Genomic DNA, 27855 nt, shown 5'->3' with positions numbered 1-27855 from the left:
ATTTTATGTGTAGCACAAACACACACACACACACACACACACACACACACACACAGAGAGAGAGAGAGAGAGAGAGAGAGAGAGATATTTCTGCCACCATTTGTTCCAATTGCAAATACAGAGAAGAATCAGGAGTTGCGTTTTCTCACACTTGGTTCTATAACAGATCCCCTTCTAGCAAGCCTGCGCAGGCCTTATCTCCCTTAAAATATACCATTTGATGTTGCCAGGGGCTTGTTTTCTAGTTACAGCAGCAGCAGCTACTGTTTCTGTTGGGACTAAATTTCAGGCATGCTAGAAATGGAACAACAGCCATAACCCCAGGTCACCAGTGTTTTGCTGAGTCTGGCTTCTTTTTCTGCAAAGCAGTGTTGACATTTTGCTATCAACAGACCAGACACTTTCTTCTTCTTTGCAAAGTTTGATCCGAAGGAGATCTCAACTTGGAAAAATATATCAGCCAAGCACATTCAGCAGTGGGCAGTGGGACATCAGACAGATGAGGTGACTTCTTTGGAAAACTGTAACTCACAACTGGATCTGTCAGCATTGGCATCTTAAGTAAAAAAATATTTTTGAAGGTCAGAAAGGGGGGAACAATGTTGTGATGTATCACAGCCCTTCCCCTAAAACTAAGATTCTAGTCCTTGTGGTTCTGAGTTAAACAGGACAACAGGAAACTACTTTAATCTGAAATAGACACTTGATCCATCAAGTCTAGCATTGTCTCTAAGCTGACTGGTAGCAGCTCTTTGGGGTTTCAAATGAGGGGGTCTGTCCCTGCAGTACAGTGGTACCTCGGGTTACAGACACTTCAGGTTACAGATGCTTCAGGTTACAGACTCCGCTAACCCAGAAATAGTACCTCGGGTTAAGAACTTTGCTTCAGGATGAGAACATAAATGGGGTGGCGGCAGCAGTAGGCCCCATTAGCTAAAATGGTACCTCAGGTTAAGAACTGTTTCGGGTTAAGAACAAACCTCCAGAATGAATTAAGTTCTTAACCCGAGGTACCACTGTACTGGGAAATTCAAGGGACTGAGCCTGGGTCGTTCTGCATGCAAAACAGATGCTCCACCTCTGCACTACGGGCTGTCCCCAACTGCATGTTCTTTTATTCAGAAGCACCGCCTGATTTTGTAGGGAGTGGAGATGGGAGTTGGGAAGAGACATTATTTACTTATTTTGAGTCTTTCTTCTGCACCACCAGGTGGGTCTCTGCAACAAAGAGATCAGCTGCAACATGATGAAATGATAAAACAGCAACCGGTTTGCTTGTGGTTTTTTTTGGGTGTGGTTTTTTTAAAAAACCCTAAAGTCAAACACATTCTTTAAACAGATTTGCATTAGGGTGTATTCATCACCTCCCCCAACTCCTTTGTACTGTATTATGAAATGGTCTGGTGATAATTTCATAATAGGCGGTGAATGTTCTCCCTTCCTCTTTTATTTATCTGTTAGCAGTTGCTTTGAAACCTGATCCTTAATAAGGAATCATGGTTGGGCTTGAGGTTGGGGAGGGGGCAGAGAGGAGGAGGAAAATACCTCTGTTTTTCTTTCCTCCTGCACCACCCCCTCCAGTTGTGGTTTTGGTGGTAGTGGGTTGCTGGCTCATGAGCACCCAGGGCGTGTCTCCCTACGTCAGCCAATGACTCAGTTTTCGCCTGCCAGTCTCCAGCCTTATAAAAGAGCACAGCAGCAGCCAGCAAACCGGCAGAAACAGCAGCTCAGGCAAGAAGAAGGAGCAGAGAGGAACCACCTGGAGTCACAACCCCTGAGAGAAGCAAGACGCCACCTGACTCGGGACGGCTATGAAGATGCTGGTCCTTTTCCTGGCCTCTTGGCTAGTCCTGGCGCAATCCGCCACTCTTGCGCCCGAAGGTAAGCCTACTCGAGAACCCATCTCTAGCTATGACAAGTTGGGACCTTGCTTGCTTACTTGTTTCCTGACCTCCCTTTCCCTGTTGCAAACTAGGGCAGATGTGTGCAGGGCAAGGTGACAGCTGCCGAGCGAGATCTGCAAGCTGGCATGGCGGCAGTGCGCTTCAGGTTGGCACTTTCCTCGCGCCCTCCGTGCTGCCTGTTAGCCGGGAACAACCGGTGCATTAGACTGCATACGCACCATACCTTTAAAGCACATTTATTCCTCTATAAATGGGAAATGTAGTTTGCCCCCTTACAGGCTCACAATTCCAAGCACCCTTGAGAAACTACAGTTCCCAGGAGTTGTGGGTAGGGAGAGCCATGTGCTTTAAATGTATGGCATGTACACAGCCTTATGTGTGTTAGTGCCACGCTCCTATAAAGCGGGGGGTGGACATTTTAAATTTCTGGATCCTTCCCTGCTTGTACAAGTCTTCTCTGAAACTGCCTTTTCTCACCCCCCTTCCAGCTGTTTCAGAGAGAGCACCTTATTGTCACTGCAGGGAAAAACCGCTGGCTGCATAGGCACCACACATTTCAGGCACACCCCCACCCCGAGGAAACTGTAGTTTGTTTAGGGTTCTGGGGTTTGTAGCTTTGTGAGTTGGCAAACTACACTTCGCGGGATTATTCGTGGCTTGTGTGCTTTAAATGTAGGGTGTATGAATACACAGGCAAGAGAACTTTCAGCATACTGTACACATACACAAACACACACACACACACACACACACCAGCCCCTGTTATCTCCTTTAGACTCCCTGAACGTTGTTGAGATGTAAATCAAAGATTAAGCCATTCTGAGGCCTGCAATCTACCTCAGTTTTCTCAAAGGTTTGGGTCTCCCTACCTTTTGAAATTTCAAGACAGCTCTCATTTTATTCTCTGAGCACAGATCCAGAAGCTATTCTTTCCTTAATCGTGTTTCAGAACTGCTGTTGTCTTAGTGGCTCAGGCTGCATAAGGCTTCAAAACAACACATCTTGTGACTGGGATCCAAAAACCAATTATTTACACACTTGCTGACCCTCTTAAGTATTTGACAATTTTTTCAAGGCCTCCGGGCAAAAACCCCCAAACACTCTAGGCATTGTGAAATCTAGCACAACTGGGCGATAAATCATGATTTTCAGTAGCTTTAACTGGAAAAAAATGTGACACTGGCTTTGGATCTGAAAAATCTCCTGATTAACCTTGTGAAATCTGTCGTCTTGTTTGGTGTTGGTTTTTTCCAGCCAAATTGTGTTGCAATGTTTTAAAATTTAAACGATTCCTTCCCTCTGCAAAAAAAAAGAGGGGAAAAAGAAGAAGTAGTATCAGATAAAAGAACAACTCTAGATTGAAGGGACACATACCATAACATAATAGATTGTAAAGAATAGTACTGTACCGCTGTGTCCAAGATGCTGTGGGTATCTTGAGTTACAGAGAAAATACAGCCCTCCCAAAATGCATGTGTGTGTCCCAACCAAAAATTTAAAACCCAGAACCCAAAACAGTGCCTCACAATAACCCTTTCTGATAGGCTACTACAGATGTTCCCATTTTACATATGAGGAAAACTGAGGCTGAGGCATTGGATAATTTGTCCCATGGCAGAGCCAAGCCCTGAGATCCAGGCCTCTGAGGTCTCCAAGCTTAGTTCTCTGCCTAGTGGAGCGCAGTGGCTCTGATTTTCCACCATGCACTGCATGTTCCCCCGAACCTCAAAATAAACAAAGGGAGTGCAGAAGCTGGTCGTTCGATTTGGAAGGTCTGTCGTTTCTTGGTGATTGCTTGGAGGACAAGCTGGCTTGCGGGGAAGGAAGGAAGTGAAGTCTCTGCTATTTATCACCCGGGATGTTTGAAAGCATCAGTGTGGTCAGGCCAATTGCACAGCATAAACAATTGGCTACAGAGACCTTTTCAACAGTAGCATCCTTGGGAGCAGCGCAGGTCTATCATGGCCTACTGGGTGATTTGCAGTAGTTCAGCAAGAGCTCCTGATCCACAACAAGAATGACCCAAACACCAACACCCCCTATTAGATGCTGAAAAAGAACGCTCGGTGGTAGGGTGGCCAGAAGTAGAATTTTGAAAGGAAGGACTTCTTATCTTGATTCTAGTACTGACCATCTGGTCTCAGTACATGCCCAGAGACACCCTTGTTCCTTAATTCTTAGCATATGTCCACTAGGCTCAGTCTCTATTGTGCACCTGTCTCTTGTTGTTAAACTTCGGGGGTTTTTAGTTAACAAACAAACAAACAAACAAACAAACAAACAAACAAAAAACCCCACACACCACAAAGTAGATCGCACAAACCTAAAGCCTGTCCATACCAAACCTAGAACCCCCTCCCTTGATGTGAGGGTATGATGGTGCAACCAGCCTGCCATTCTTTCGCCACGAGGAGCAACCAGCAGGGATTTGGGCTGTGCAAACTGTACAAAAGCGCTGCGCTGGCTGTGAGAATGAACTGTTACTTGTTTTGAAAAGGGGTGTACGTGTTAAGAATGCACAAGTCAGGTGCAGCCCAAGACCTTGTGGTGGGTGGCTTCCTCTAGATCTCATTCCCTCGGCATGCATGATACAATATTTGCCTTCCCTAAGCAGGGAGTGGATTCTGAGGCCATTATTTGCAGAGAACTTAAAGCAGCTCTTGATGCCAGAGGACTTTTCCCTGCCACAATGGCAACCTCACCCTGCAAGACCAGAAGAATAAGCTGGCTTTTCTCGTTCTGTTCGTAAACCAACTAGACTCGTCATACATGCATTTAAAGTACATCACTCCCCACAAAGAATCCTGGGAACTGTAGTTTGTTAAGGGTGCTGGGAATTATAGTTCTGTGTTGAGGTAAACTACAGTTTCCAGGATTCTTGGGGGGGGGGGGAAGTATGCTTAAAATGTATGGTGTGTATGCAGCAATATTCTCCTTCCTTCCTGGTTACTATTGACACCCTACACAATGTGATACTGTGTTTATGGAAGACAATCTTACTTGACTCCGAGTGACCACCAAAGAAGAAGATTACATGGGAGGACACACATTTGCCAGAGACTTGCAATGAAATGTTGAATGTGGTGATGTCATATAGCACATATAGGTGATCACATAGATCAGGGGTAGAGAAGCATCTGTGTGGCCTGCCAGATGCGGAACTGAAGAACTCAACAGGGGCCATTTCTCTCTCTCTCCGCCCCCCCCCCAATTGCTGCACCTGTAGAATCTCTGCCTGCCCAGCACCTGTTTTTGAAGCTGCAGGAGCTATGCTGCAAAAGAACGGGTAGAAACCTTCACAGGAAGTCAAGGACAAAATATGTACAAGACAGATAAGGTAGTCAGGCTGAGTCTGCCCAGGAAACTGGCCCCACGGAGCGAGCCAGACTTCCATCATTGCCGCAAGTGTTAATTAGCGGGTGGCAGAGTGTATTGACTTCCTCTTCTTTTGGAATTGATTGTGCTTACTCATCCATGAGAACTGCACTTGTAATTGACAAGAGGAAGTTGATTAACCAGGCTGATTAACTGTAGCAAGAAATATTTGGTTCCGGCAGCACATGGCTGGCCTTCCCGCCCATAAAAGCAGTTTTGCTGGAGCTGGCAACGTGTGCTAAATCATTTTTGTATTCTGATTTCCAAATCTACTTAAAAAAAAAAATCTATCCCACACAATGAGGCCCCTGGGCAAAACAATTTAAAATATTGGGGTTGTGTGTTCAGTGTTAATCCTACTCGGAGTAGACCCATTGAAATTGAATGGGCATGACTAAGCTAAGCCCACCATTTTCAATAGGTCTACTTTGACTAGAACTTGGTTTGATACCACCCATAGGTCAGTATCCTCCACTGCTCACACAGAAACTTGGGGCCAACACCTCCTTGCCGCTGTCTACCTGCCACCAGAGGCAGCCACGTCTAATAGTAGGACCGGCCTCAATCAAAATCTCCCTTCTATTTGAGCTCTGCCCCAACCAAATCTGGGCAGAGTGGCCACATGGCTTAAGTCAAATATGAAGGAAGTCACATTCTTGTGCTATGGTTGCTTGTTTTAATTAGGCCTTGATGCCCTGGGGGCCAAGTTCTGAATTCTCCAAGTACAGGGTACAATTATTGTTTCGGTATTTGTGCAACTTCCTGATCAACACACCACTTCCACTCTGGAGTTGCGGTTCAGCGTACCTGCTATTGAGCCATGGCACTGCCCCTTTAAAATAAAGTAAGGCTCCAGTCCTCATGGTTCTGAAAAAAGATAGGAAGGAAAAAAGTTAGGAAGCTGTCTATGCCGAGTCAGAACATTGATCCCTCTAGCTCAGTATTGTTTACAAATGCCCGACAGAGGCTTTCCAGTGTTTCAGGCAGGGGGAATTCCCAGCCCTACCTAGAGATGTCAGGAATTGAACTTGGGAACTTCTGCATGCCAAGCAGGTGCTCCGTCCCATTGCTATTGCTTTTTGCCAAACTTTATTTTGTCCTTGCAAACCAAGACTATATGCTCTTGAGAAGTCCCAAATTAAATAAGGGGGGGAATTTGTGATGCTGGATCTAGTTTGACTTTGCTGATATAGGTCCTGGCAACCCCATGATTGTTAGATGGAAGCATGTTTTCAAGTGAAACTGTTTTTAATTTATTTTTTTTAGAATGTTCTGTTTTACAACATTTTTTTGCTTTGTTTTTAAATTGTGTGTCTGTTTGCCACCCTGGAATCCTTAGAGATGAAAGGCAGGGGTATCAATTCAGTAAAAAATGTTGTTGTTGCTTAAAAACATCTTCTAATCCCTCCTCCCCAATTCTCTCTTTAGTTATTGAACTTGGGAAGCCAATTCTCCAAGAGGAAATCCCTCCGGCCGAGATCCCACGGGAGGTTCTGCTTCAGAGGACACTAGATAATGATGAACTGGAAGGTGAGGGTTCAAGGTTCTCCATTCTAATTACAATCCATGCTGGGGATTGGGGCCAGTTTCTCCAGGAAAAGGTTATTCAGAAAACCTTGGGCTGTGCAAGAAGAGACAGGGACAGATTGATGTATTTGTTTTGAATAGGTAATACCAACCTGGGGTAGCTCAGTCAGTACAGCATGAGACTCCTAATTTCAGGGTTTGAGCCTTGTGATTCCTTCCAACTCTAAGGTAAAGGTAAAGGGACCCCTGACCATTAGGTCCAGTCGTGACCGACTCTGGGGTTGTGGCACTCATCTCGCTTTATTGGCCAAGGGAGCCAGCGTACAGCTTCCGGGTCATGTGGCCAGCAGCACTAAGCCACTTCTGGAGAACCAGAGCAGCACACAGAAGCGCCGTTTACCTTCCCACCCGAGCGGTACCTATTTATCTACTTGCACTTTGATGTGCTTTTGAACTGCTAGGTTGGCAGGAGCAGAGACCGAGCAACGGGAGCTTACCCTGTCGTGGGCATTTGAACCGCCGACCTTCTGATCGGCAAGTCCTAGGCTCTGTGGTTTAACCCAGAGCACCAGTCTGAAGGGAAATGTATCACCACACAGCGACCCAAATAACGACTGCTGATGTCTCGGAAATTCTCAAACACCTGCATTTATCTTTACATGGCACCTGATAATGAAATCTCCCATAGAGTAAGAAAGAACGTTCATAGACTTATACTTCCCCTGCCTCCAAGATAATAAAAGAAAAAATTAGAAATATTTAAAGGTTTAGTTTCGAAACGGGCACTTCCCAGCTAATGCATGTGAGGTGTGAGTGTGCCATTTTTATTTCCATCCCTCTCTTCCCCAGAGTTTGATCTCCCGCTGCTAGTCAATGGAGAGCCCCAGACACGGTTATCCTCTCCCCTCAGCCCAAGGGGCAGGAGGCCCAGCTGCAGCAGTGCCTTCGGGTGCACCCGGCTCCCCCCTCGCTACAGACTGGACGAATTCCCACCTGCCCAACCTAACATCAGTAATATTGGCAACATCTGCAATGAAGGGAGGAGCAAGCTCTACTACGGGCCCTGGAATGTGCCCCAGACGGGTTTCAGTCACCTCAGCCGCCAGGGAGATGCCCTCAACAACATGGAGTCCGGGGTGGGCCAGTGCTGCAAGCTGCCCGACAGCGAGAAGCTTCCTTGCTGCCAGAGTGTGGTGAGTTGCTTGCGTTGTTGTTCCTGGTCTGACAAAAATGACATTGCTGTGATAACGGGTGCACTTTTCTTAGGTACATTACAGGGCAGGAGCTGCAACTCCTAAGACACATTATGTTCCTAGCCGCTCTTTGGAAAACTGGTTTTGAGCTTGAATTCTTTCCACCATTTATTTATATTTTTGGGAAAGTCTAAAAAACCTTTCTTCGGTGTTGAAATCACCCTACTGAGAATTTTGGTGAAAACGTTTAAAAAGGGACTGTTGGTTCGGTCCCAGTCTCTGCAGGCTGACAGTTCTCAACCCAGATCTGTAAATCTTACGTGTCTATCAGGGTTGGAAAACATTTGTGGCCCTCCAGTTGTTGCCTGAATCCAGCTCCCACCGTCACCCAGCCATGCTGAGTAAGGGCTGATTGGAGTTGTAGTCCGACATCTGATCTACCATTGTCGCTGTTGGTCTGACAAATATGGCAACTGCTGTAATACCTTGTGGGGGCGGGGGCTGCTGCTCTTAGGCATATTTTTGTTGTTGTTTAGTCGTCTAGTCGTGTCCGACTCTTTATCTCTCCTTGGAAAGACTGGTTTTGAGCTTGAATTCTTTCCACTGTTTTTTTAAAAGGCAGGAAGAGTCTTGCATGCATGGATTTTGTGAGTGCTGAACATGCCCTACGGAGCATTTTGGTGGGAACCTTTTAAAAAAGGGATAGTTGGCTCAATCCCAGTCTCTAAGGTCTGATCATTCTCACCCCAAATTTGTTAATCTTATGCTCTTATCAGGGTTGGGAACATCTGTGGCTAAGCCATTGTATTTCCTCATGCAGTAGGAGTAATGCAGAGAGGTATTCTATTCTGTAAAAGGTGACTTCTACACAACTGAGATCTGATGAGATTTTGTCTGGGCTGTGTGTATGTAGTATAGCATACCCCTCGGTGGTGGTTGTGACATGCTCAGATACTGCACTGGTTGTGAAGGCCAACAATGCCTTTGTATGACGCATCCTCAGCTTTTCAAAGGTTGCAGCATAAAACCAAGCCTCTGTGGGACTCTAGTGGGACTCCTTTCAAAGGGCTTTTGGGGTCCACACAACTTTGCACAGATTTGGTCTCTCAAGGTTAGCTTTTGAAGCTGCTTCTCTCCCTCCAGATCTGTTGGTAGGGCATGCTGTGATTGAGGCAAAGTCACTTTTTATACCATGGGTCGGCAAACTAAGGCCCGTGGGCCAGATCAGGCCCAATTGCCTTCTGGATCCAGCCTGTGGACGGTCTGGGGATCGCCACATGGATCGCCAATGCGCGTTTTCTTTCCCTCTCCTTCCCTCTCCCTCACATGGCGGCAGTGGCAGCTCCTCCTCCCTCTCTCCTCCTGGTTTCTCCCTGCCCTGCCTAGAGGAGGAAGGGGGCTGGGCTTTGTTGGTGCCAGCAGCAGCTGCGCTCAAGCGGCTGCCATTTTAAGCAGCCCCTCTCCGGAGCTCATCATCCCTCTGCTGCCACCAGCCCCTGCCGCTCTCAAGACACAGGTAAGCAGCCACCGGGGCTCGTGGGGCTCTTGCATCATCCCCCCCCCCCAATATAGTCCGGCTCCCCACAAGGTCTGAGGTACAGTGGACCGGCCCCCTGCTGAAAGTTTTCTGACCCCTGCTTTACACAGCCAGTATTTGTCCTCTTCTCAGTATGGTGCTGCCTTGCACATCCCAGGACAGACAGACAGACATGTGGTATCAAAAGCAGACTCTTGAGTTTGGGCCCAGACTATAAAAACTCTGGTTCACCATCTGATTGATCCGTTCATCTCTCCCCACCCTGCTCCAGTGGTCAGATGTTCTGGAGCAGTTCTGCGACGCGGAATTCTCGACAAAGACCAAGCCTTACCACTGCTGCATGCTGGAAGGTGCCAGTCGGGATCGCTGCTTTGACGAGGATTCCCTCTTCCCGAATTATGACTTCAAGAGCTCTGATGGTCAAGGTCCATCACAGCCGGTCACCTGCAGCAATCCTTCCCAGTGCAAACCCTCAGAGCAGGTCAACCCACTGAAGCTTCTAGAGGTCACCTTTCCTCCTGGAGAGCCCACCAGCGCCAACATCAAAAATATTTGCAAGCTGCGTAAATTCCGGCCCACCTACCTGGCCAGCATCTTTCCAAAGTCACATTTTGGCTGGTTGGTGCGCCGAGCCCAGGCTGTGAACCGCTTGGAAAATGAGTTTAAGAAATGTTGCCGAAAGGAGGATGCCGTCTGTGCCCGCAAAGGGGTGAGTGAGTGAGTCAGGAGGGACTCCTGGAATCTCCTGCTTGGGTCTTTTCCCAGCATCCCTTTCTCTCCCAGCATTCCATGCTTTATGGTCTGTTTTGAACACAAGCTGCCTCTCCCATGCAGCCAAAGTATCTGAGCAGTTCACAATGAAGGATTTGTCCTTGATTTGGGGATAACACCCAGTGTGGCATTTTGGAATTTTGCAGCCCAGCAGGCTAACCGTTGGGAAGTTTGTCGCTTCTTCCAACCAAGGAACGGGTACACAGATGCGTAAATTGTGCATATAATGGTCTATATTAGCAAATGCAAAAATGCTTTGTATTGGGGAAATTGCAAACACATACGTAGCATACAAAAATGTACATATTAGGAAGGAACTGAAAAGAAAGTGCTGGCGAATTTTCATGAGAACTGAACTTAAGACTGGTAGACCGCAAGGAGCTGCAAGAAACGGATGGGTTTTCATTCACCTCTAGAGGGTGTCACTCTCTCATGACCTCCCCGTTTTGCTTTCCTTTCCAGTGGGAAAAGGTTCTGACCCAGTACTGCAAACAGGAGTTATCTGTGAAGACCAGGCCACACTTCTGCTGTAAAGTCCCTGCAGGGGAGGCCCGTTTTGGTTGCTTTGCCAATTTGGCTCCATACCCAGCCTACGACCAGGAAATTCAACAGGTCAACCTCAGTCAGGTCACCCCAGACCTCCTGGACTCGCTCTGTGGCCAATTCACGCTTCTCACCAAGCAGTAAGTATGGTTATTTATTCCGTTTCAGTTACTTACCTGCCCTTCCCCTTCAGGTCCCCGGTCGAGCTACAGCAATTTAAAGTTCAGTATCACAAACAGTTTCCAACAAGTGGCAGCCACAGGAAAAGGGTGGCTCTTGTAAAGATATATACAGTGGTACCTCAGGTTACATACGCTTCAGGTTACAGACTCCGCTAACCCAGAAATAGTGCTTCAGGTTAAGAACTTTGCTTCAGGATGAGAACAGAAATCGTGCTCCAGCGGTGCGGTGGCAGCAGGAGCCCCATTAGCTGAAGTGGTACTTCAGGTTAAGAACAGTTTCAGGTTAAGTACGGACCTCCGGAACGAATTAAGTACTTAACCTGAGGTACCACTGTATCAGGTATGAAAGACCAGGTTTGAAAGGTGCATCTTCTTCCAATACATGGCAGAAACTGCATAATGTTGGTGCTGGACGCAGCTCTGTGGGGAAGGAATTCCTTGACTTAGGGGCTGTCACACAGAACTCCCCAACTTCTGAAGGCAGTGGAATATCAAGAGGGCTTCAGGTTTCTGCTGGGCTGTCGGGAAGTACATTTCAGGGGAGGCTGAAGAAGTTTGGTTTTCCGATTTGTGCCATGCACTTCTCCAGCTAGAAAAAGTGTGTTTAAGAATTCCTATACTGGAGGGGGGTGAGGTGGGAGTGTGAAAAGGGCATCTGTCAGTAGCAAGTGGTATAAAGACGCAATGACTGTTATTCCAACTGGGCAGAATATAGATTGCGGAGATTGCAGCCACCCCTGGTATCAACCATTTGCTTGCAGGCAGCAAACAAGCCTTCTGTGTATCTTTAAAAAAGTTAAACTGTGCTGTTCAGAAATAATTAATTTAAGGAAGGCTGGATAATTAATTCAGACCTAGGGTTGTTGCTCCCCCTTGTGGCTGAAACCCAAAGTGATTTCTCTCTTCTCCTCCCCCTTACCCAAACCATTCTCAGTCTACAGTTCAAGATCCTCTTCCTCTTTCGGTCTATGTAGTCTTATTAGCTGAAGACAGGAAGGAATGGGAGAGAAATTCACTCCTGTTTGCTTTTTCAAATAAGCCCAATTTGCACTTCCAGGAATGATATGTGAATTGAACCACGGACAAGATTCGTGCTTCTTCAAATTTTGCAATGTGTAGAAAATTGCAAATTTTTTGTTGACGTAAGCTAATAAAATCCCATATTTTAGTGAATGTAACATACAGGTGTGCATTATGCTAGAGGAAATTGCTTTGCAAAGATGTGCATGTTAGGACAAATTCACACTGAAATTCTGATGAACATTCGTGAGGACATTAAAGGAAAAAATATTTGCAAGCTGATGTGGAAACATGGTGAACTGAATGAGGGAAACTGAAATGTGATAGAGTTGCCAGTCTCTAAATACAGATAATAGAAAATTTCGAGGAAGAAAGAAGAGAATTTGCCATCTGAAATGGTTGACGTGTCGATCAAGACTTATGCCTGGCATAAATATTTAACTGTCCTTGCCGAATTGCAGGGTATTTTCCGTTAGTATATTTTTATAACCACAACCCCCCCCCCAACTTTTTCACATTGTTCTCCAGGAAAAACATCCCTGCTTTGGTCCAGAACATCACAGAACCCTGTTGCAAGTTGCAGGGCAGTGAGAGGACACAGTGTGCTGAGGATGTGGTGAGTAATCGGTTGGAGGAAGCAGCTATTAATCTGTAAAGAACAAGGCAAGGGTTGGGGGGGGGTTGTTGGCAAGGATCTTGATTTAGGAGCAGCCTAGTATGAGCTGAGCACGAGGGGTTCTGCTTTTAACTTGTGTTTCACCCCTCCCTCCTCTGTCTATAAACGAGGGATGGGGACCTGTGACCCTCCAGGTGGTGATGGGTGGCAATGATGTCCCACCGTTTCAGAAAAGAGAGTAACACTGACATCCTTGATCCTTTAACTTTATGTGGTTATTTCTTCTCCCTGCAGAAATCCCAGTTCATTGTGGCACTCTGCAGCTCCCAGAAGAAAACGTGGAAAGACCCCAAGAAATGTTGTTCCCAGTTGGAGGGCGAGGCCCAGAGCAACTGCTTCAACGCCAACTACCTGAACAACGTGTCTCTCGCCAGTTCCGTGCAGATCACCCGCCCAACGGTGCCGTCCGTGTGAATCAGAAACAGACTCGCCCCCTACTGCTGAAATGCGCCTCTTCCCTTCCTCTGTCCTCTCCTCTCTCTGGCTGGTTCCAGTTCCATGCTTCCGGGAAGTGGGTTAGCTGCTTCCCTGACCTATAGACTATCAACTATCTAAGACGTTGCTCCCTCCCCAAGACAAAGCAGAGTGGGGGGTGGGGAGCGAAAAGCAATCTGCACACACTGACCTCTCACTAAGGGGGCCTCTGGAAGCCCTCACTGGTACGCACTTTAAATTCTAGGCAGTCACGACCCAAGAAAAACATCTCAGTCCTTTTTTTAAAAGAAAAAGTTCTGTCTGATTTTTGTCTTCCGTCACCAAAGTGCTAAAAGGCGTTTTGATTCAAAATGGGAGTTTGGGAGAAAGCAGAGAGAGGATTTCTCTTGCTATGGAGTGCCTCCTCCTCCCCCCACAACCACATTGGCCAACTGGCAAAGTTTAATCCATTCCCTTCAAACCAGACACCTCCAGATCTTCATGAGATATCTGGAGGGTCTTTGTCGCCATCGTTATTTGGAGCTTTGCCTTCTGTTCCAAAAAGTCTGCTTTTGGATTTGTGCAAAACTTAAGTTGATCAGGATGGTCTCCAGTTAGGTAGATGGGTTCCAATGCTTTGGGTTTTTTAGTGAAGAAAGTAGAGCAGGAGCACAGAGCCTGAAGGACTGGAGAAGGGGAACTTCTATTTCTGAGTAGCTTTTCTGCTGATCTTAGGCAGGTACAGCCCTACTAACAAGGCTCTAGCAATCAGGAATGATGGTGGGGACAGTGGATAAAATAACAAGGGAAGGGTTGGTTTGGTGTAATGGTTATTGAAACATGCCCAGAAAACACACTAGCCCAGAAGGAAACACTGTACAGGGGAGTTTGTGGGTTATTCTGCCAAGTCACACCATTGCATCTCGATCTTTGTTTCCCAGCTGTAACTGAGCTCACAGAACATGTTTTCATATCATAGTGAAGCGCTTGTATGGATGGATATCTGCCCAAGGCAAAGGGCTCTAATAAACCACTTTTTAGATGAATCCTTTCCTTTATCTGACTTCTTTATTTTACTTATATATTTGGGGAAATTGGGGGGGGGGAGTCGGAATGGTCTACCAGCTCTGTTCCTGGTCATAGAATCATAGAATCATAGAGTTGGAAGAGACCACCAGGGCCATCGAGTCCAACCCCCTGCCAAGCAGGAAACACCATCAGAGCACTCCTGACATATGGTTGTCAAGGCTCTGCTTAAAGACCTCCAAGAAGGAGACTCCACCACACTCCTTGGCAGCAAATTCCACTGTCGAACAGCTCTTACTGTCAGGAAGTTCTTCCTAATGTTGAGGTGGAATCTTCTTTCTTGTAGTTTGGATCCATTGCTCCGTGTCATCTAAATAAAACTACAAAACAAAACAACAACAAAGTGAAAGAAAAGAGAGAGAAATTAGAATACAATACAAAGCCCTCTCTCAAAAGTAGATTTTAATTCTTGTCTCACACAGAAGGTGTGTGACACCCTCCCATCTCTCACCTGGGAGCTTCCTTTTCTCCTCCCAGCCTGGGAGATCTTCAGAGCAGACCCAATTAAGTTAGTAGATCTAACTACTCTGGATATACTCTGAGCAGAACTTTGTGAAGACAAGCCATTGACCCTACACCTTGGTGGTGGTCATGGGAGGATAGACGTGTGTGTATTTGTATACAGGCAGGGATATGTAAGGGTTCGGGCAGTTCTTAAGGCAACGTGGCTTAAGGGAAATCCAATGCCCAGTCCCGCCTGTGCACTGCACCTTTCAAGCACTTCAGGGTCTCGGTGCTGCAGACGTCGACTCGCATGGTGGAGAGCTGCTTTTCCTTCAGCTCTATCTGGTCCTCGGAACGCTTGTAGCAGAGCAGCTCATCAACCAGGGACTGCGGCTGGACGGGGAGGGAGAGAAAATGAGAGAGATGTGGATTCCGTCAAGACACAAAAATGGAAGCAAACTGATTTATGAAGCTGAAAGTACTTTGTGGTGAGGCAGGCAGGGAGAGAAGAATGCAGTGCAAATGCTTCCAATTCTTGGTGTGTGGGGGGAGTCACACTTGTGTACAGAAAGATGGGAAACCGTTGCAGGTGTGGGGCACGCAAGACATTTTTCTAGCTTCTGTGCCCCTCTCCCCACCAACACCCAATTTCCCTGACCTCCCTCTCATGTACAGTGCTGATCTCTGACCTCTTGACTGCCATCTCGACCACCAGGGCATCACACTGTGTGGCAGTGGGCAAAAGGTGACCGTTAAATACACACCCAGCAACAAGAACACACAGGCCCCGAATATGCCCAGGATTCAGCATCTCTCTTCCGGTTGACCAAGCTGCTAACAAGGCTCCAGGATCTAGACTTTGGCCCTGCAGCTTGCAGCATAGTCTTGCCCTGCTATTCTGGCACATGCACCCCAAAACAAATTGCCTTTGTAATACGATTTCCAAATCTGTCCCTTCTAATCTTTTTTAAATATGTGGATATGTCAAAATACATCCAAACACATGACCGGTTAGTGTGTGAGAGAGAGAATGAATGAATGAGCAAGACATGCTAGATTTTATTTTTTCAAATAGAGGGGACTGGCCATATTTGTGCTGCTTCCAAAACAGCACTTCTTCGTGGCTTCTAAAACTACAGAATACCCTCTCACTGAGGTAGTTAGAATCATAGAATCATAGAGTTGGAAGAGACCACAAGGGCCATCGAGTCCAACCCCCTGCCAAGCAGGAAACTCCATCAGAGCACTCCTGACATATGGTTGTCAAGCCTCTGCTTAAAGACCTCCAAAGAAGGAGACTCCACCACACTCCTTGGCAGCAAATTCCACTGTCGAACAGCTCTTACTGTCAGGAGGTTCTTCCTAATGTTTAGGTGGAATCTTCTTTCTTGTAGTTTGGATCCATTGCTCTGTGTCCGCTTCTCTGGAGCAGCAGAAAACAACCTTTCTCCCTCCTCTATGTGACATCCTTTTATATATTTGAACATGGCTATCATATCACCCCTTAACCTCCTCTTCTCCAGGCTAAACATGCCCAGCTCTCTTAGTCAGGGATAGCCATTTGTTAAGTGACCTTGAGGTCAGATTACTGCAATGCGCTCTTGGTACTAGTTCTGAAATCCTCTCAAAACGGATATGTGGCAATGAAAAATAGAAGGGGAACAAAAGTGTTGGCTGTTCCTCCTCCTCCTTCTAAATCACGCAAAGAGACAGGACATGCTATTGAATGAAAAAGACCTACGTTACACAGACACACAAAGAAAGCCATCCACAGCAAGTAATTTTGCCATTGTTTTGGGTATAAGGAAGAAAGCAGCCTCTGATCAAAATGGCAAGAACAGCCACGAAATGGGTTTTGAGTGCCAACGCATTTAGCAAAAGTCATGCTTAATCTGGAACATCAGGGACACCCAGAACTCTGCCAAAACACAAATGGCACAACAGCCCAGCCTGTCTGTAACAATGTCTTACATAACGTGCAAAAGAGACCCTCCATGGAGCCCAAAAAGGACATTGGTGGGGGTGGAGAGGGGCTGCATTTTGGTTTCAGTTGCTCAGCCTCCCCGCCGAACAACTCCAGTTGAAGAGACGAGTTCTGTGGAGAGACAGCTGGGTAGCAAGGGGGAAAACAGGTGTTTAGAGGTTTTTTTAGAGAGTACTCAACACTTAGGACACGGGTGGTGCTGTGGGTTAAACCACAGAGCCTAGGGCTTGCCAATCAGAAGGTCTGTGGTTTGAATCCCTGCGACGGGGTGAGCTCCCGTTGCTCGGTCCCAGCTCCTGCCCACCTAGCAGTTCGAAACCATGTCAAAGTGCAAGTAGATAAATAGGTACCACTCCAGCGGGAAGGTAAACGGCGTTTCCGTGCGCTGCTCTGGTTCACCAGAAGCGGCTTTGTCATGCTGGCCACATGATCTGGAAGCTGTACGCCGGCTCCCTCGGCCAATAAAGCGAGATGAGCGCTGCAACCCCAGAGTCGGCCACGACTGGACCTAATGGTCAGGGGTCCCTTTACCTTTTTACTCAACATTTACGTGATTTTGGGGCCCAGAATGTAACTCTCACATAAGTGAGAGGAGGGACACTTGTACAACACTTCACATGTGGTGGAAGTGTGTGTGCAAATAAACTAAAACCCAATTTAGATTAGCTAGGTGTGAAGGACGCTCAATTTTTGTGGGGGGTTGGGTGGCCGTTTAATGCACCAATGTTAATGCATTAGAAATGCTAAAATTGAATTATATGTTATTGCCTGTTCAAGGTTCAATAGCGTACCCACTATTTGGATTTTCTGCCTCAAGTGACGAAGCATTTTGGGTAGGCAGAGTAATCTATTTCCAAATAGAGATCCTGACTCCCACCCCACCCCATTCAAAACATTTTATCTTCATAGTTACCCCATAGGACTTTTTCTTTTGGCCAAAGGGGGAGATTTATAAACTTTTCTCTTGCACTTCCTAGTCTTTATGTGAGTATCTGTGGCTTGTAATCTCAAGGGAGATCAGCTGGCCCGTAGAAGGATAAAAGAACAAAATGTTTTAAAGTATATATTAAAAAATCCCTAAAGCCACAAAGACCTTTAAACAGAATTGTATTTTGGGTACACTCAGCAACAGTTTATCATTCTCCCCCACCCCCACCCCCCAGCAGCTTATAAAACCAGCAGCAACTATAGCAGAGAGAAGGAGAAGGAGGAGCAGAGAGGAACTGTCTGGAGCCAGAACCACAAACCAGGAGAGAGAAGCCAATTCCGTCCGACTTCAATATGGCTATGAAGATACAGGTCCTTCTCCTGGTCTCTTGGTTCGTCCTGGGGCAATCAGTTCCAGGCTCAGGTAGACCTACAAGAGAATCCATCACTAACTACAAGCTGAGATTTTGCTTGCTTTGCTTCCCACTCCCTTTCTTTGTTCCAGACTAGGGCAAACGTGTACAGGATGTTCTGCGGGGTAAGGAGAGAGCTTGCCGAGCGAGATCTGCAAGCTGGCACAGTGTGGGTGGGCTTCAGAATGGCCCCTTGCAAGGCAGGCTTCTCAGAAGAGGATGACACCGTGTTGGTTTCCCTGAGCATCACGGCAGGGCAGGCGTTATTCAGAGGTTGCCAGGCAGTGCAGCAAGGCTCTTTGGGTACCAAATCAGACCTGAGGCTGGATGGAAAGGGGGTCCAGATATTCCTTTTCCTCCAAACATGTCTGAAGTTGACCAGCCACCACTGTGTCAGCGACCATGCCCACAGTCACTCCCCCCCCCTGTGTGTGTGTGTGTGTGTGTGTGTGTGTGTGTGTGTGTAAAGGTAAAGGTAAAGGGACCCTTGACCATTAGGTCCAGTCGTGGCCGACTCTGGGGTTGCGGTGTTCATCTCGCTTTATTGGCCGAGGGAGCCGGCGTACAGCTTCCGGGTCATGTGGCCAGCATGGCTAAGCCGCTTCTGGTGAACCAGAGCAGCACACGGCAATGCCGTTTACCTTCCCGCTGGAGTGGTACCTATTTATCTACTTGCACTTTGACATGGTTTCAAACTGCTAGGTGGGCAGGAGCTGGGACCGAGCAACGGGAGCTCACCCCGTTGCGGGGATTCAAACCACAGGCCTTCTGATTGGCAAGCCCTAGGCTCTGTGGTTTAACCCACAGTGCCACCCGCATCCCTGTGTGTGTGTATAAAACCAAAATTTAAAATGGCTTTAAAAGTAAATCAAATTAAATTAAATGAGCCTGCCCTCTCCCATCCTGCCTCAAAGAGAGAGAGAGACAGAGAGAGAAACAGAGACTTGTCTTATGCTGTCTACCACACAAGAAAATAAAATTTGAGAGAGAGAAGTGAAGGAAGAAGCCTGGGACTTTGCAAGGGGTGGTTGTGTCTGAGATAAAAAGCGGAGGAGACAGAGGCTGCATTGCCTGTGTCCACTGAGGTCTCTGAGTCTGGGTGATGGGACAGTATCCACTTGAGCACCAGAGAGCCTTTCCTGTGGGAAGGGCTTGACGTGTGGGGCTTGTAAGGTAAAAAAGGGAAGGCCCCCTGGCGGTTAAGTCCAGTCAAAGGCAACTATGGGGTTGGGGCGCTCATCTCGCTTTCAGGCCGAGGGAGCCAATGTTTTTCCACAGACAGCTTTCGGGGTCATGTGCCCAGCATGACTAAACCGCTTCTGGCACAATGGGACACCGTGACGGAAACCAGACTGCACGGAAACACCATTTACCTTCCTGCCAGAGTGGTACCTATTTATCTACTCGCACTGGCGGGCTTTCAAATTGCTAGGTTGGCAGGAGCTGGGACAGAGCAATGGGAGCTCACCCCGTCGCGGGGATTCAAACCACCGACCTTCTCATCGGCAAGCCCAAGAGGCTCAGTGGTTTAGACCACAGGCGCCACCCGCGTCCCTGTGGGCTTGTAACTGTGGGGAGTTGCCTTTTCTCAGGTTTCTTCATATTTATTTAGCCAATTTATGAGCTGTTTGACGTGGCCGTTTCTACATCCGTATGAAACTCACACAAAAAGGTCCCATAATTTTTTAGGGACTGTCAAGTTTGTAGAGTAGATGCTGCACTCGATGAGCCTTCTTGGTCCCTTCCAGCCCTACAAATCTATGTCTACTAGGATCATTCGCTATGCCTGGCGTAGGACCCCCCCCCCCATCCTCCACTGGGCAAGATGGAGGGCAGGGCAGCCCCCCCCACACCTCCCTGCGCCAGTCCACCTGCCGCTGGGAGCAGCCATGTCACTCTGCCTAACGGTAGGACCTGCCCTGAACAAAATCTCCCTTTCTAGTGTTACCGGAAAAATCCGAGGGCTCCCTTGGACAAAAAGTAAAGACACCAACCAGAGTAAATTGAAGCAAATCAGCAGCCTGTAGGCTTGGTCTTTATTGAAGAAAGACTGTCGCGACAGGGTGCTCCCCTCACTTACAAGTGAGAGGAAAGACACAGAAAAATGGTGTGCAAGGTCTTATAAAAACCTTTGGAATTCCCATCCTGTAAGTCAAGCCCACCCCCAGAAACATCATGCATACATTACAGAAAGGAGGGGTTGAGGGAGGGGTGGTGGTGGTAACCTGAGTGTCCTGTCACCTGGCTGGTTCCCTTCTCCCCCCTCCTCATGAGTCACTTCCAGGAGACAAAGGGGCGTTTGCAGTTTCCTGCCCCCAGAGGGAAGATCTGATCATTGTCCTTTGTTTCAGTCCATGCTGAATCCACTCCCATATGCAAGTTCTTTGTGATCTTGATTGTCTTCTGTCTAGGACCATCAGGGTTGGCATAGCAACTGGGCAGGGCTCCTGTGGATGTGCTGGGATGGTGAAGGGATTATGGCTGCCCTGTATCAAACCTTCCCCATTTTGTAGTCCTTCCTTCATGGAGTAAAATAAAAGGAGAACAGTGCAAATCCGATGCATGGTTGATTTTCTATGAATTTATAACAGAAGCGTAGCGTATGTAGTGTGTGAGTGTGTGTGAAGTTTGTACAAACTGGATGATGGGGGGGGGGGTTTCCTGCTACACTAGCTAAGCCCCATCCCACCCCAATCTGGGAAGAGGCCACCGCGTCCCTTAACTCAGGTATTAAGGAAGTTGTCAAGGAAGTTCTTTTGGTACGGTTGTACGGTGCCAGGGGTCAAACTGGGAAGCTCCTTTGTGCAAAGCAGGTTTTCTGCCGCTGAGCCGTGGCACTCCCCTTTTAAAATAAAGTAAGTCTCTAGTCCTCATGGTTGTGAGGAAAGGGCCGCTTCAAATAGGAACACCGCAAGCTGCCTTTGCTGAGACAGACCAGTGGTCCCCTTGACCGGGGGTGTGTGTGTGTGTCTGTCTGAGTGTTCAGGCAGGATGTCTCTCAAAGCCCCGCCTGGAGATGCCAGGATCTGAACTTTGTTGTTGTTTTTTTAGAATGATCTAACTGTTTTACACTATTTTAGCTTTGTCTTTCTGTTTGCTGACCTGGGTTCCTTGGAGACGGAAGGGAAGGATTTTAATAATAATAATAATAATAATAATAATAATAATAATAATAATAATAAATTTTTAAAAACAAGACAAAACACCAAATTTTAATGTATCATTATCTTTTTTTCCCTACAGTTGATATGCACCAGCGACCGATACAGATTTCTGGACAAGGTTAGAGGGTCTCTTTTCTAACTTCTATCCGTGTTGGGGGATGGGGCTAGTTTCTTAGGAAAACAGTCATTTAGAAATCTTAGGTTATGCAACAAAAGAAAATCATATACTAACAAATCAATGTATTTGATATGAATTGGCATTACTACGTATTTTATTGTTTTATATGTCGCTTTGAGACTTTGGTAGGAAGCGGTGAACAAATGGAATACAGTGGTACTTCGGGTTACATACGCTTCAGGTTACAGACTCCGCTAACCCAGAAATAGAACCTTGGGTTAAGAACTTTGCTTCAGGATGAGAACAGAAATCGTGCTCCAGCGGCGTGGCAGCAGCGGGAGGCCCCATTAGCTAAAGTGGTGCTTCAGGTTAAGAACAGTTTAAGAACGGCCCTTTGGAACGAATTAAGTACTTAACCCCAGGTACCACTGTAATGAATAATAATAATAGAGAGATAAGGAGGGCGAGAGAAAGATTCTTTCTTTCTTTCTTTCTTTCTTTCTTTCTTTCTTTCTTTTTTCTTTCTTGTATTTTGATACAATTTATTAATTTTATGATAAAAAACAAAAAACAAAAAACCCCAAAAACATCACAATCAAAATCATACATCTTAATTGACTTCCCTCCAACTCCCCCTCCTCGTACCATTTTAAAATATTTTTTTACTTATTTATACACATCTGCAGAATCTTATACTCTTAACTATCCAATTTTAAAACCTTAATAAGAATAATAAGAATAATCTTTATTTATATCCCGCCCTCCCCAGCCAAAGCCAGGCTCAGGGCAGCTAACAACAATCATATAATCCAACATTCTAAAAACATTTCATTATAAAAATTAATTAAAATCAAATTGATGGCAACCGTTCAGCAAAATTTTGTGCAGATTGCCAGAGGAGGGAGTCAGGCTGCGCCCTGACCAAAGGCCTGATGGAACAGCTCTGTCTTGCAGGCCCTGCGGAAAGATGTCAGGTCCCGCAGGGCCCTAGTCTCTTGTGACAGAGCGTTCCACCAGATTGGAGCCGCAGCCGAGAAGGCCCTGGCTCTAGTTGAGGCCAGCCTAACCTCTCTGAGGCCTGGGACCTTCAGGATGTTTTTATTTGCAGACAGTAGGTTCCTCTGTGGGACATATCAGGAGAGGTGGTCCTGTAGGTACGAGGGTCCTTGGCTGTATAGGGCTTTAAAGGTTAAAACCAGCACCTTAAACCTGATCCTGTACTCCACCGGGAGCCGGTGCAGCTGGTATAGTACCGGATGAATGTGATCTCGCAGCGAAGACCCCATAAGGAGTCTCGCCGCGGCATTCTGCACCCGCTGGCTAGGTCAGGGCGAGAGAGATAAGGAGCCAACTGCTTAGCTTGGCGGAGATGAAAAAATGCCGCCTCTGTTATAGATGTAATCTGTGCCTCCATAGAGATCCATTCCAGTCCGGCTTCCGCGCTGGTCATGGGACCGAGACGGCTCTGGTCGCCCTAACAGATTATCTCCGCTGGATCGAGGCGGGTCGGGGCTTCTGATTCTTCTAGACCTGTCAGCAGCCTTCGACATGGTCGATCACGAACTCCTGGACCACCGCCTTGCCGACGTGGGGATCCAGGGCACAGTCCTTCAATGGCTGCACTCGTTTCTCTCTGGTCGGGGACAGAGGGTGGCGCTTGGGGGGGAATTGTCATCGCGCCACTCCTTGGTGTGTGGAGTGCCTCAGGGTTCAATACTCTCCCCAATGCTTTTTAACATCTTTATGCGCCCCCTCGCCCAGCTTGTCCGGAGTTTTGGGCTGGGTTGCCATCAGTAGGCTGATGACACCCAACTCTATCTGTTGATGGATGGCCATCCTGACTCGGCCCCAGACACACTGGCGAGATGTTTGGAAGCTGTGGCTGGATGGTTACGTGGGAGCCGGTTGAAGCTAAATCCTTCGAAGACAGAGGTCCTGTGGCTGGGACGGGACGATATGGGATCGGGGGGGCAACTCCCATCTCTTGCGGGGGTGCAATTAGTGCCAGCACCATCCGTTAAGAGTTTGGGTGTAATCTTCGACACCTCCCTCTCCATGGAGGCGCAGATTGCAGCTATAACAAAGGCAGCATTTTTTCATCTCCGCCAAGCTAAGCAGTTGGCTCCTTACCTCTCTCGCCCTGACCTAGCCACTGTGATCCAGGCAACGGTCACCTCCAGATTGGATTATTGTAACTCGCTCTACGTGAGGCTGCCCTTGGGACTGACGCAGAAACTCCAGCGGGTGCAGAATGCCGTGGCGAGACTCCTTACGGGGTCTTCGCTGCGAGACCACATTCACCCAGTGCTATACCAGCTGCACCGGCTCCCGGTGGAGTACAGGATCAGGTTTAAGGTGCTGGTTTTAACCTTTAAAGCCCTATACGGCCTAGGACCCTCGTACCTACAGGACCGCCTCTCCTGGTATGCCCCACAGAGAAACTTACGGTCTTCAAATAAAAACATCTTGAAGATCCCAGGCCACAGAGAAGTTAGGCTGGCCTCAACTAGAGCCAGGGCTTTTTCGGCTGTGGCTCCGATCTGGTGGAACGCTCTGTCACTAGAGACTAGGGCCCTGCGGGACTTGACATCTTTCCGCAGGGCCTGCAAGACAGAGCTGTTCCACCAGGCCTTTGGCCAGGGCACAGCCTGACTCCCTCCCTCGGCAATCTTCGTGGAGCTCTGGCACAATGGTTGCCAGTGGCTTGATTTGAATCAATTTTATAATGAATGATTTTAGAGTGTTGTTTGTGCTGTACTTTTGTACTGTTTATTGTTGTTAGCCGCCCTGAGCCCGGCTTCGGCTGGGGAGGGCGGGATATAAATAAAATTTATTATTATTATTATTATTATTATTATTATTATTATTATTATTATTATCTCCTTCGTCATCTTTGGCGGTGTCGTCTTCCTTCTATTGGGATGAGTGTAGTTTGATTTCCATCCTTCTCTCGCTCTCATCTTCCCTATGAGCTACTTTTAAAATGAGGTTGCATTTTAAATTGCATTTTAACCTGTAATTTAAATTGGGTTTTTTTTTTGTTTTTTCCCTATTATGTTTTTACTGTAATTTTTACTGTTGTTAGCCACCCTGAGCCCGGCTCTGGCCGGGGAGGGCGGGGTATAAATAAAATTTATTATTATTATTATTATTATTATTATTATTATTATTACTAGCAAAGGTTGAAGGAGGGCCAGAAAAATTCCCACCTGCCCGCCCCAGCGCCAAGAATATTGGGAACATCTGCAAGGATGGGAGTAAGAAGCTGTCCCAGGGCCTGAAAGGCTCCGGTTACTCAAACGTCTATGACAAGGCTAATGTCCTCGTGGATCTGGGAGACGCACTGGGCAAGTGCTGCCAGCAGTCTGAAAAAGAGAAGCTGCCTTGCTCCCAGAAAGCAGTGAGTGCTTCTCATTGTCCTCCTTGGCCTGACAAATATGGCAACTGCATTAATATGGGGGCCTTGTGGGGCCAGGGGGGTGCTGCTCTTAGATATCCTTTGAAAGACTTGTAATCTTTCCAACTTTTTCCTTCCTTCCTTCCTTCCTTCCTTCCTTCCTTCCTTCCTTCCTTCCTTCCTTCCTTCCCTCCTTCCCTTTCCTTCCTTTCCTCTCCCTCCCTCCCTCCCTCCCTCCCTTTTCATCCTTCCTTCCCTCTTCCCTCCCTCCCTCCCTCCCTCCCTCCCTCCCTCCCTCCCTCCCTCCCTCCCTCCCTTCCTTCCTTCCTTCCTTCCTTCCTTCCTTCCTTCCTTCCTTCCTTCCTTCCTTCCTTCCTTCCCTCTTCCCTCCCTCCCTCCTTCCCTCCCGCCCTCCCTCACTTTCCTTCCTCCCTCCATCCTCCCTCCCTCCTTCCTTCCCTTTCCTTCCTTCCTTTCTTTGGAAGGGGGGTGGGTCTAAAAACCTTCCTTGTGTGCTTGGATTTTGTTGGTGTTGAATATGCCCTATCAAGCATTCTGAGGGAATCCTTAAAAAAAAAAAAAAGGACACAATCCCTGTCTCCGAGGCCCAACTGTTCTCACCCCAAATTTGTTAATCTTATCAGGGTTCGGAACATCTGTGGCCCTCCAGATGTTGCCTTGACCATACTGGCTGGGGCAGCTGAGAGCTGGAGTCCATCAACATCTGGGCAGGTACAGATGTCCCCCACCCCTGCATAGGTGGGTCAAGATCTCCCAGTGTGATGAACAAGGAACCAGACATTGTGAAGACTGGCGGTCGGGGGAACGTCGGTGGTGGTGGTTCTGAAACCCACCCCTTCCCAAATTAAGACAAGTTTGCATTTTTTATACTAGCTCTTGCTCCTGACAAGAGTGCCTTCATTTCCCAACTAATAATAATAATAATAATAATAATAATAATAATAATAATAATTTATTATTTATACCCTGCCCATCTAGCGGGGTTTCCCCAGCCACTCTGGGCGGTTTCTAACAAAGATTAAAAATACAATAAAACATCAGTCATTAAAAACTTCCCTAAACAGGGCTGCCCTCAGATGTCGTCTAAAAGTCTGATAGTTGTTTATTTCCTTGACATCTGATGAGAGGGCATTCCACAGGGCGGGCGCCACCACCAAGAAGGCCCTCTGCCGGGTTCCCTGTAACTTGGCTTCTCGCAGTGAGGGAACCGCCAGAAGACTCTCGGCGCTGGACCTCAGTGTCCGGGCAAAGTGATGGGAAGTGATTGGGAAGGCAATTAGGATTCAGTTGTACAGTGGTACCTCGGTTCTCGAACGTAATCTGTTCCGGAAGACCCTTCAGGTTCTGAAACATTTGAAAACCGAGGCGCAAAGAAAGGGCAGGCTGCAAATTCAACGGAGAAAACTGAAAAACACACGGCGGAAGCCGTTTGACTTCCAAGGCACGTTTGAAAACGGAAGCCTTTGCTTCCAGGTTTTCCAAAACATTCGTCAATGGAGATGTTTGAGAACTGAGGTACCACTGTACAGAGGCAAAAGAACAGCCTCGTCTTGAATGCCAAATGTGATCGTTGGTTACTTCGGGATGAGAGACTGCTCTGCAGACGACCCAAAGCTGCCCTCTTCTCAATCTGTTGCTGTTTTGTGTGCAAATCCACACACACACACACATTTTGCAAAACAGACATTCGGACACATATTAAAAAAAGGCTTTGAGTTTGGGCCCAGATTAAGAAACCCTACTTAGCCATCTTATTGACCATCTCATCTGTCTCCCTCCTGGTCCAGTGGTCAGCCCTCCTGAAGAAGATGTGCGAAAAGCAAGGTGCAGTAAAGATGGAACAGAATAAGTGCTGCCTAATGGATGGTGCCGCCATGGAAAACTGTTTTGACCAGAAGTCCCGCTTCCCAAATTACGATTTCAAGAATTGATGGGCGATTCTGTAGTGACCAATGTAACATTTGCAGCTTCTTTGCATATATACTGCGTGTGATTTGACTAGTATTATGTAACTCCAATTAACATGAAGCTGTTTCTTACCTGCCTTGATCCTTCCCTATAAAAACAATCAATCATTATGGCCGAGGTTGTTTAAATGTTTTCTTTTTATTGTGTTTTTTTCAAAAAGATGTAGCTAGCCAATGTAACAGCTTTGCAACCTCAATAACTTATCTGTAACGTGGGCAAGCTTTTCCTCTGAAAGTATGAATCAATTTTTCTTCTGTTTGTTGTACTATACTAGGGTTTCACGGCCAAGTGCCAAATCGTTGGTAATGTTTATTTGAAAAGTGCAGAAAAGAGGTTTTCTGGCAAATGAAATGTGACCAACGTAACATGACCGATGTAACAATGTGACAATTCTTTCCTAGACAATCACAAAATAAAGGACTTGATAGCATGTGACATCTTGTATAACTGGCTAAGTTTAATTCAATCCCTCCAAACCAGATAACTCCAGATCTTGGTGAGATTTCTAGAGAATTATTATTATTATTATTATTATTATTATTATTATTATTAAGCACTGCCTTTTGTGCCACAGAACCTGCTTTTGGATTTGTGTAAAATCTAAATTGATCAGGATAGGTGACACTGGTGTTTTTTACAACTAATCCAGAATGCGGCAGCTAGACTGGTGACTGGGAGCAGCCACTGAGACCACATAACACTGGTCTTGAAAGACCTACATTGGCTCTCAGTACATTTCCGAGCATAATTCAAAGTGTTGGTGTTGACCTTTAAAGCCCTAAATGGCCTCGGTCCAGTATACCTGAAGGAGCGTCTCCAGCCCCATTCTTCTACCTGGACACTGAGGTCCAGCACCGAGGGCCTTCTGGGGGTTCCCTCACTGTGAGAAGCCAAGTTGCAGGGAACTAGGCAGAGGGCCTTCTCGGTGGTGATGCCCATCCTGTGGAACGCCCTCCCACCAGATGTCAAAGAGAAGAACAACTACCAGACTTTTAGACGACATCTGAAGGCAGCCCTCTTTAGGGAAGCTTTTAATGACTGATGTTTTATTGATGGTAGGGACGCGGGTGGCGCTGTGGGTTAAACCACTGAGCCTTGGGCTTGCCGATCACAAGGTCGGCAGTTGAATCCCTGCAACGGGGTGAGATCCCGTTGCTCGGTCCCTGCTCCTGCCAACCTAGCAGTTCGAAA

The 27855-nt window shown here is 47.1% G+C and overlaps 2 protein-coding genes and 1 long non-coding RNA gene across 3 annotated transcripts in view; all 3 read left to right on the top strand.

Moving 5' to 3' along the window:
- The window catches only part of TARS2 (threonyl-tRNA synthetase 2, mitochondrial), a 49486-nt gene extending 47719 nt beyond the window's left edge, over positions 1-1767 (top strand). The window contains exon 19 of the mRNA XM_083715681.1: positions 1672-1767. The gene's annotated coding sequence lies outside the window, so the exon portion shown is untranslated. The remainder of the gene's footprint in view (positions 1-1671) is intronic.
- Positions 1745-14188, top strand: ECM1 (extracellular matrix protein 1). The gene is made up of 7 exons (XM_083715875.1): positions 1745-1881; positions 6708-6809; positions 7656-7999; positions 9808-10245; positions 10770-10990; positions 12581-12668; positions 12963-14188. The coding sequence occupies exons 1-7, from the start codon at positions 1812-1814 to the stop codon at positions 13140-13142; spliced, it is 1443 nt and encodes a 480-aa protein (XP_083572001.1). The 5' UTR covers positions 1745-1811; the 3' UTR covers positions 13143-14188.
- A 3234-nt stretch (positions 14189-17422) lies between these two features.
- On the top strand, positions 17423-27099 carry LOC310833581. Its single transcript, XR_014558814.1, has 3 exons — positions 17423-18007; positions 21240-21278; positions 26484-27099. It is a non-coding gene; the product is annotated as an uncharacterized lncRNA (long non-coding RNA).
- Positions 27100-27855: the final 756 nt, after the last annotated feature.

The sequence above is a fragment of the Podarcis gaigeae genome, assembly GCF_964106915.1.
Source record: "Podarcis gaigeae genome assembly, chromosome: 16".
In the NCBI taxonomy this organism is placed as follows: Eukaryota; Metazoa; Chordata; class Lepidosauria; order Squamata; family Lacertidae; genus Podarcis; species Podarcis gaigeae.
This window is presented reverse-complemented; position numbering and strand designations above follow the sequence as displayed.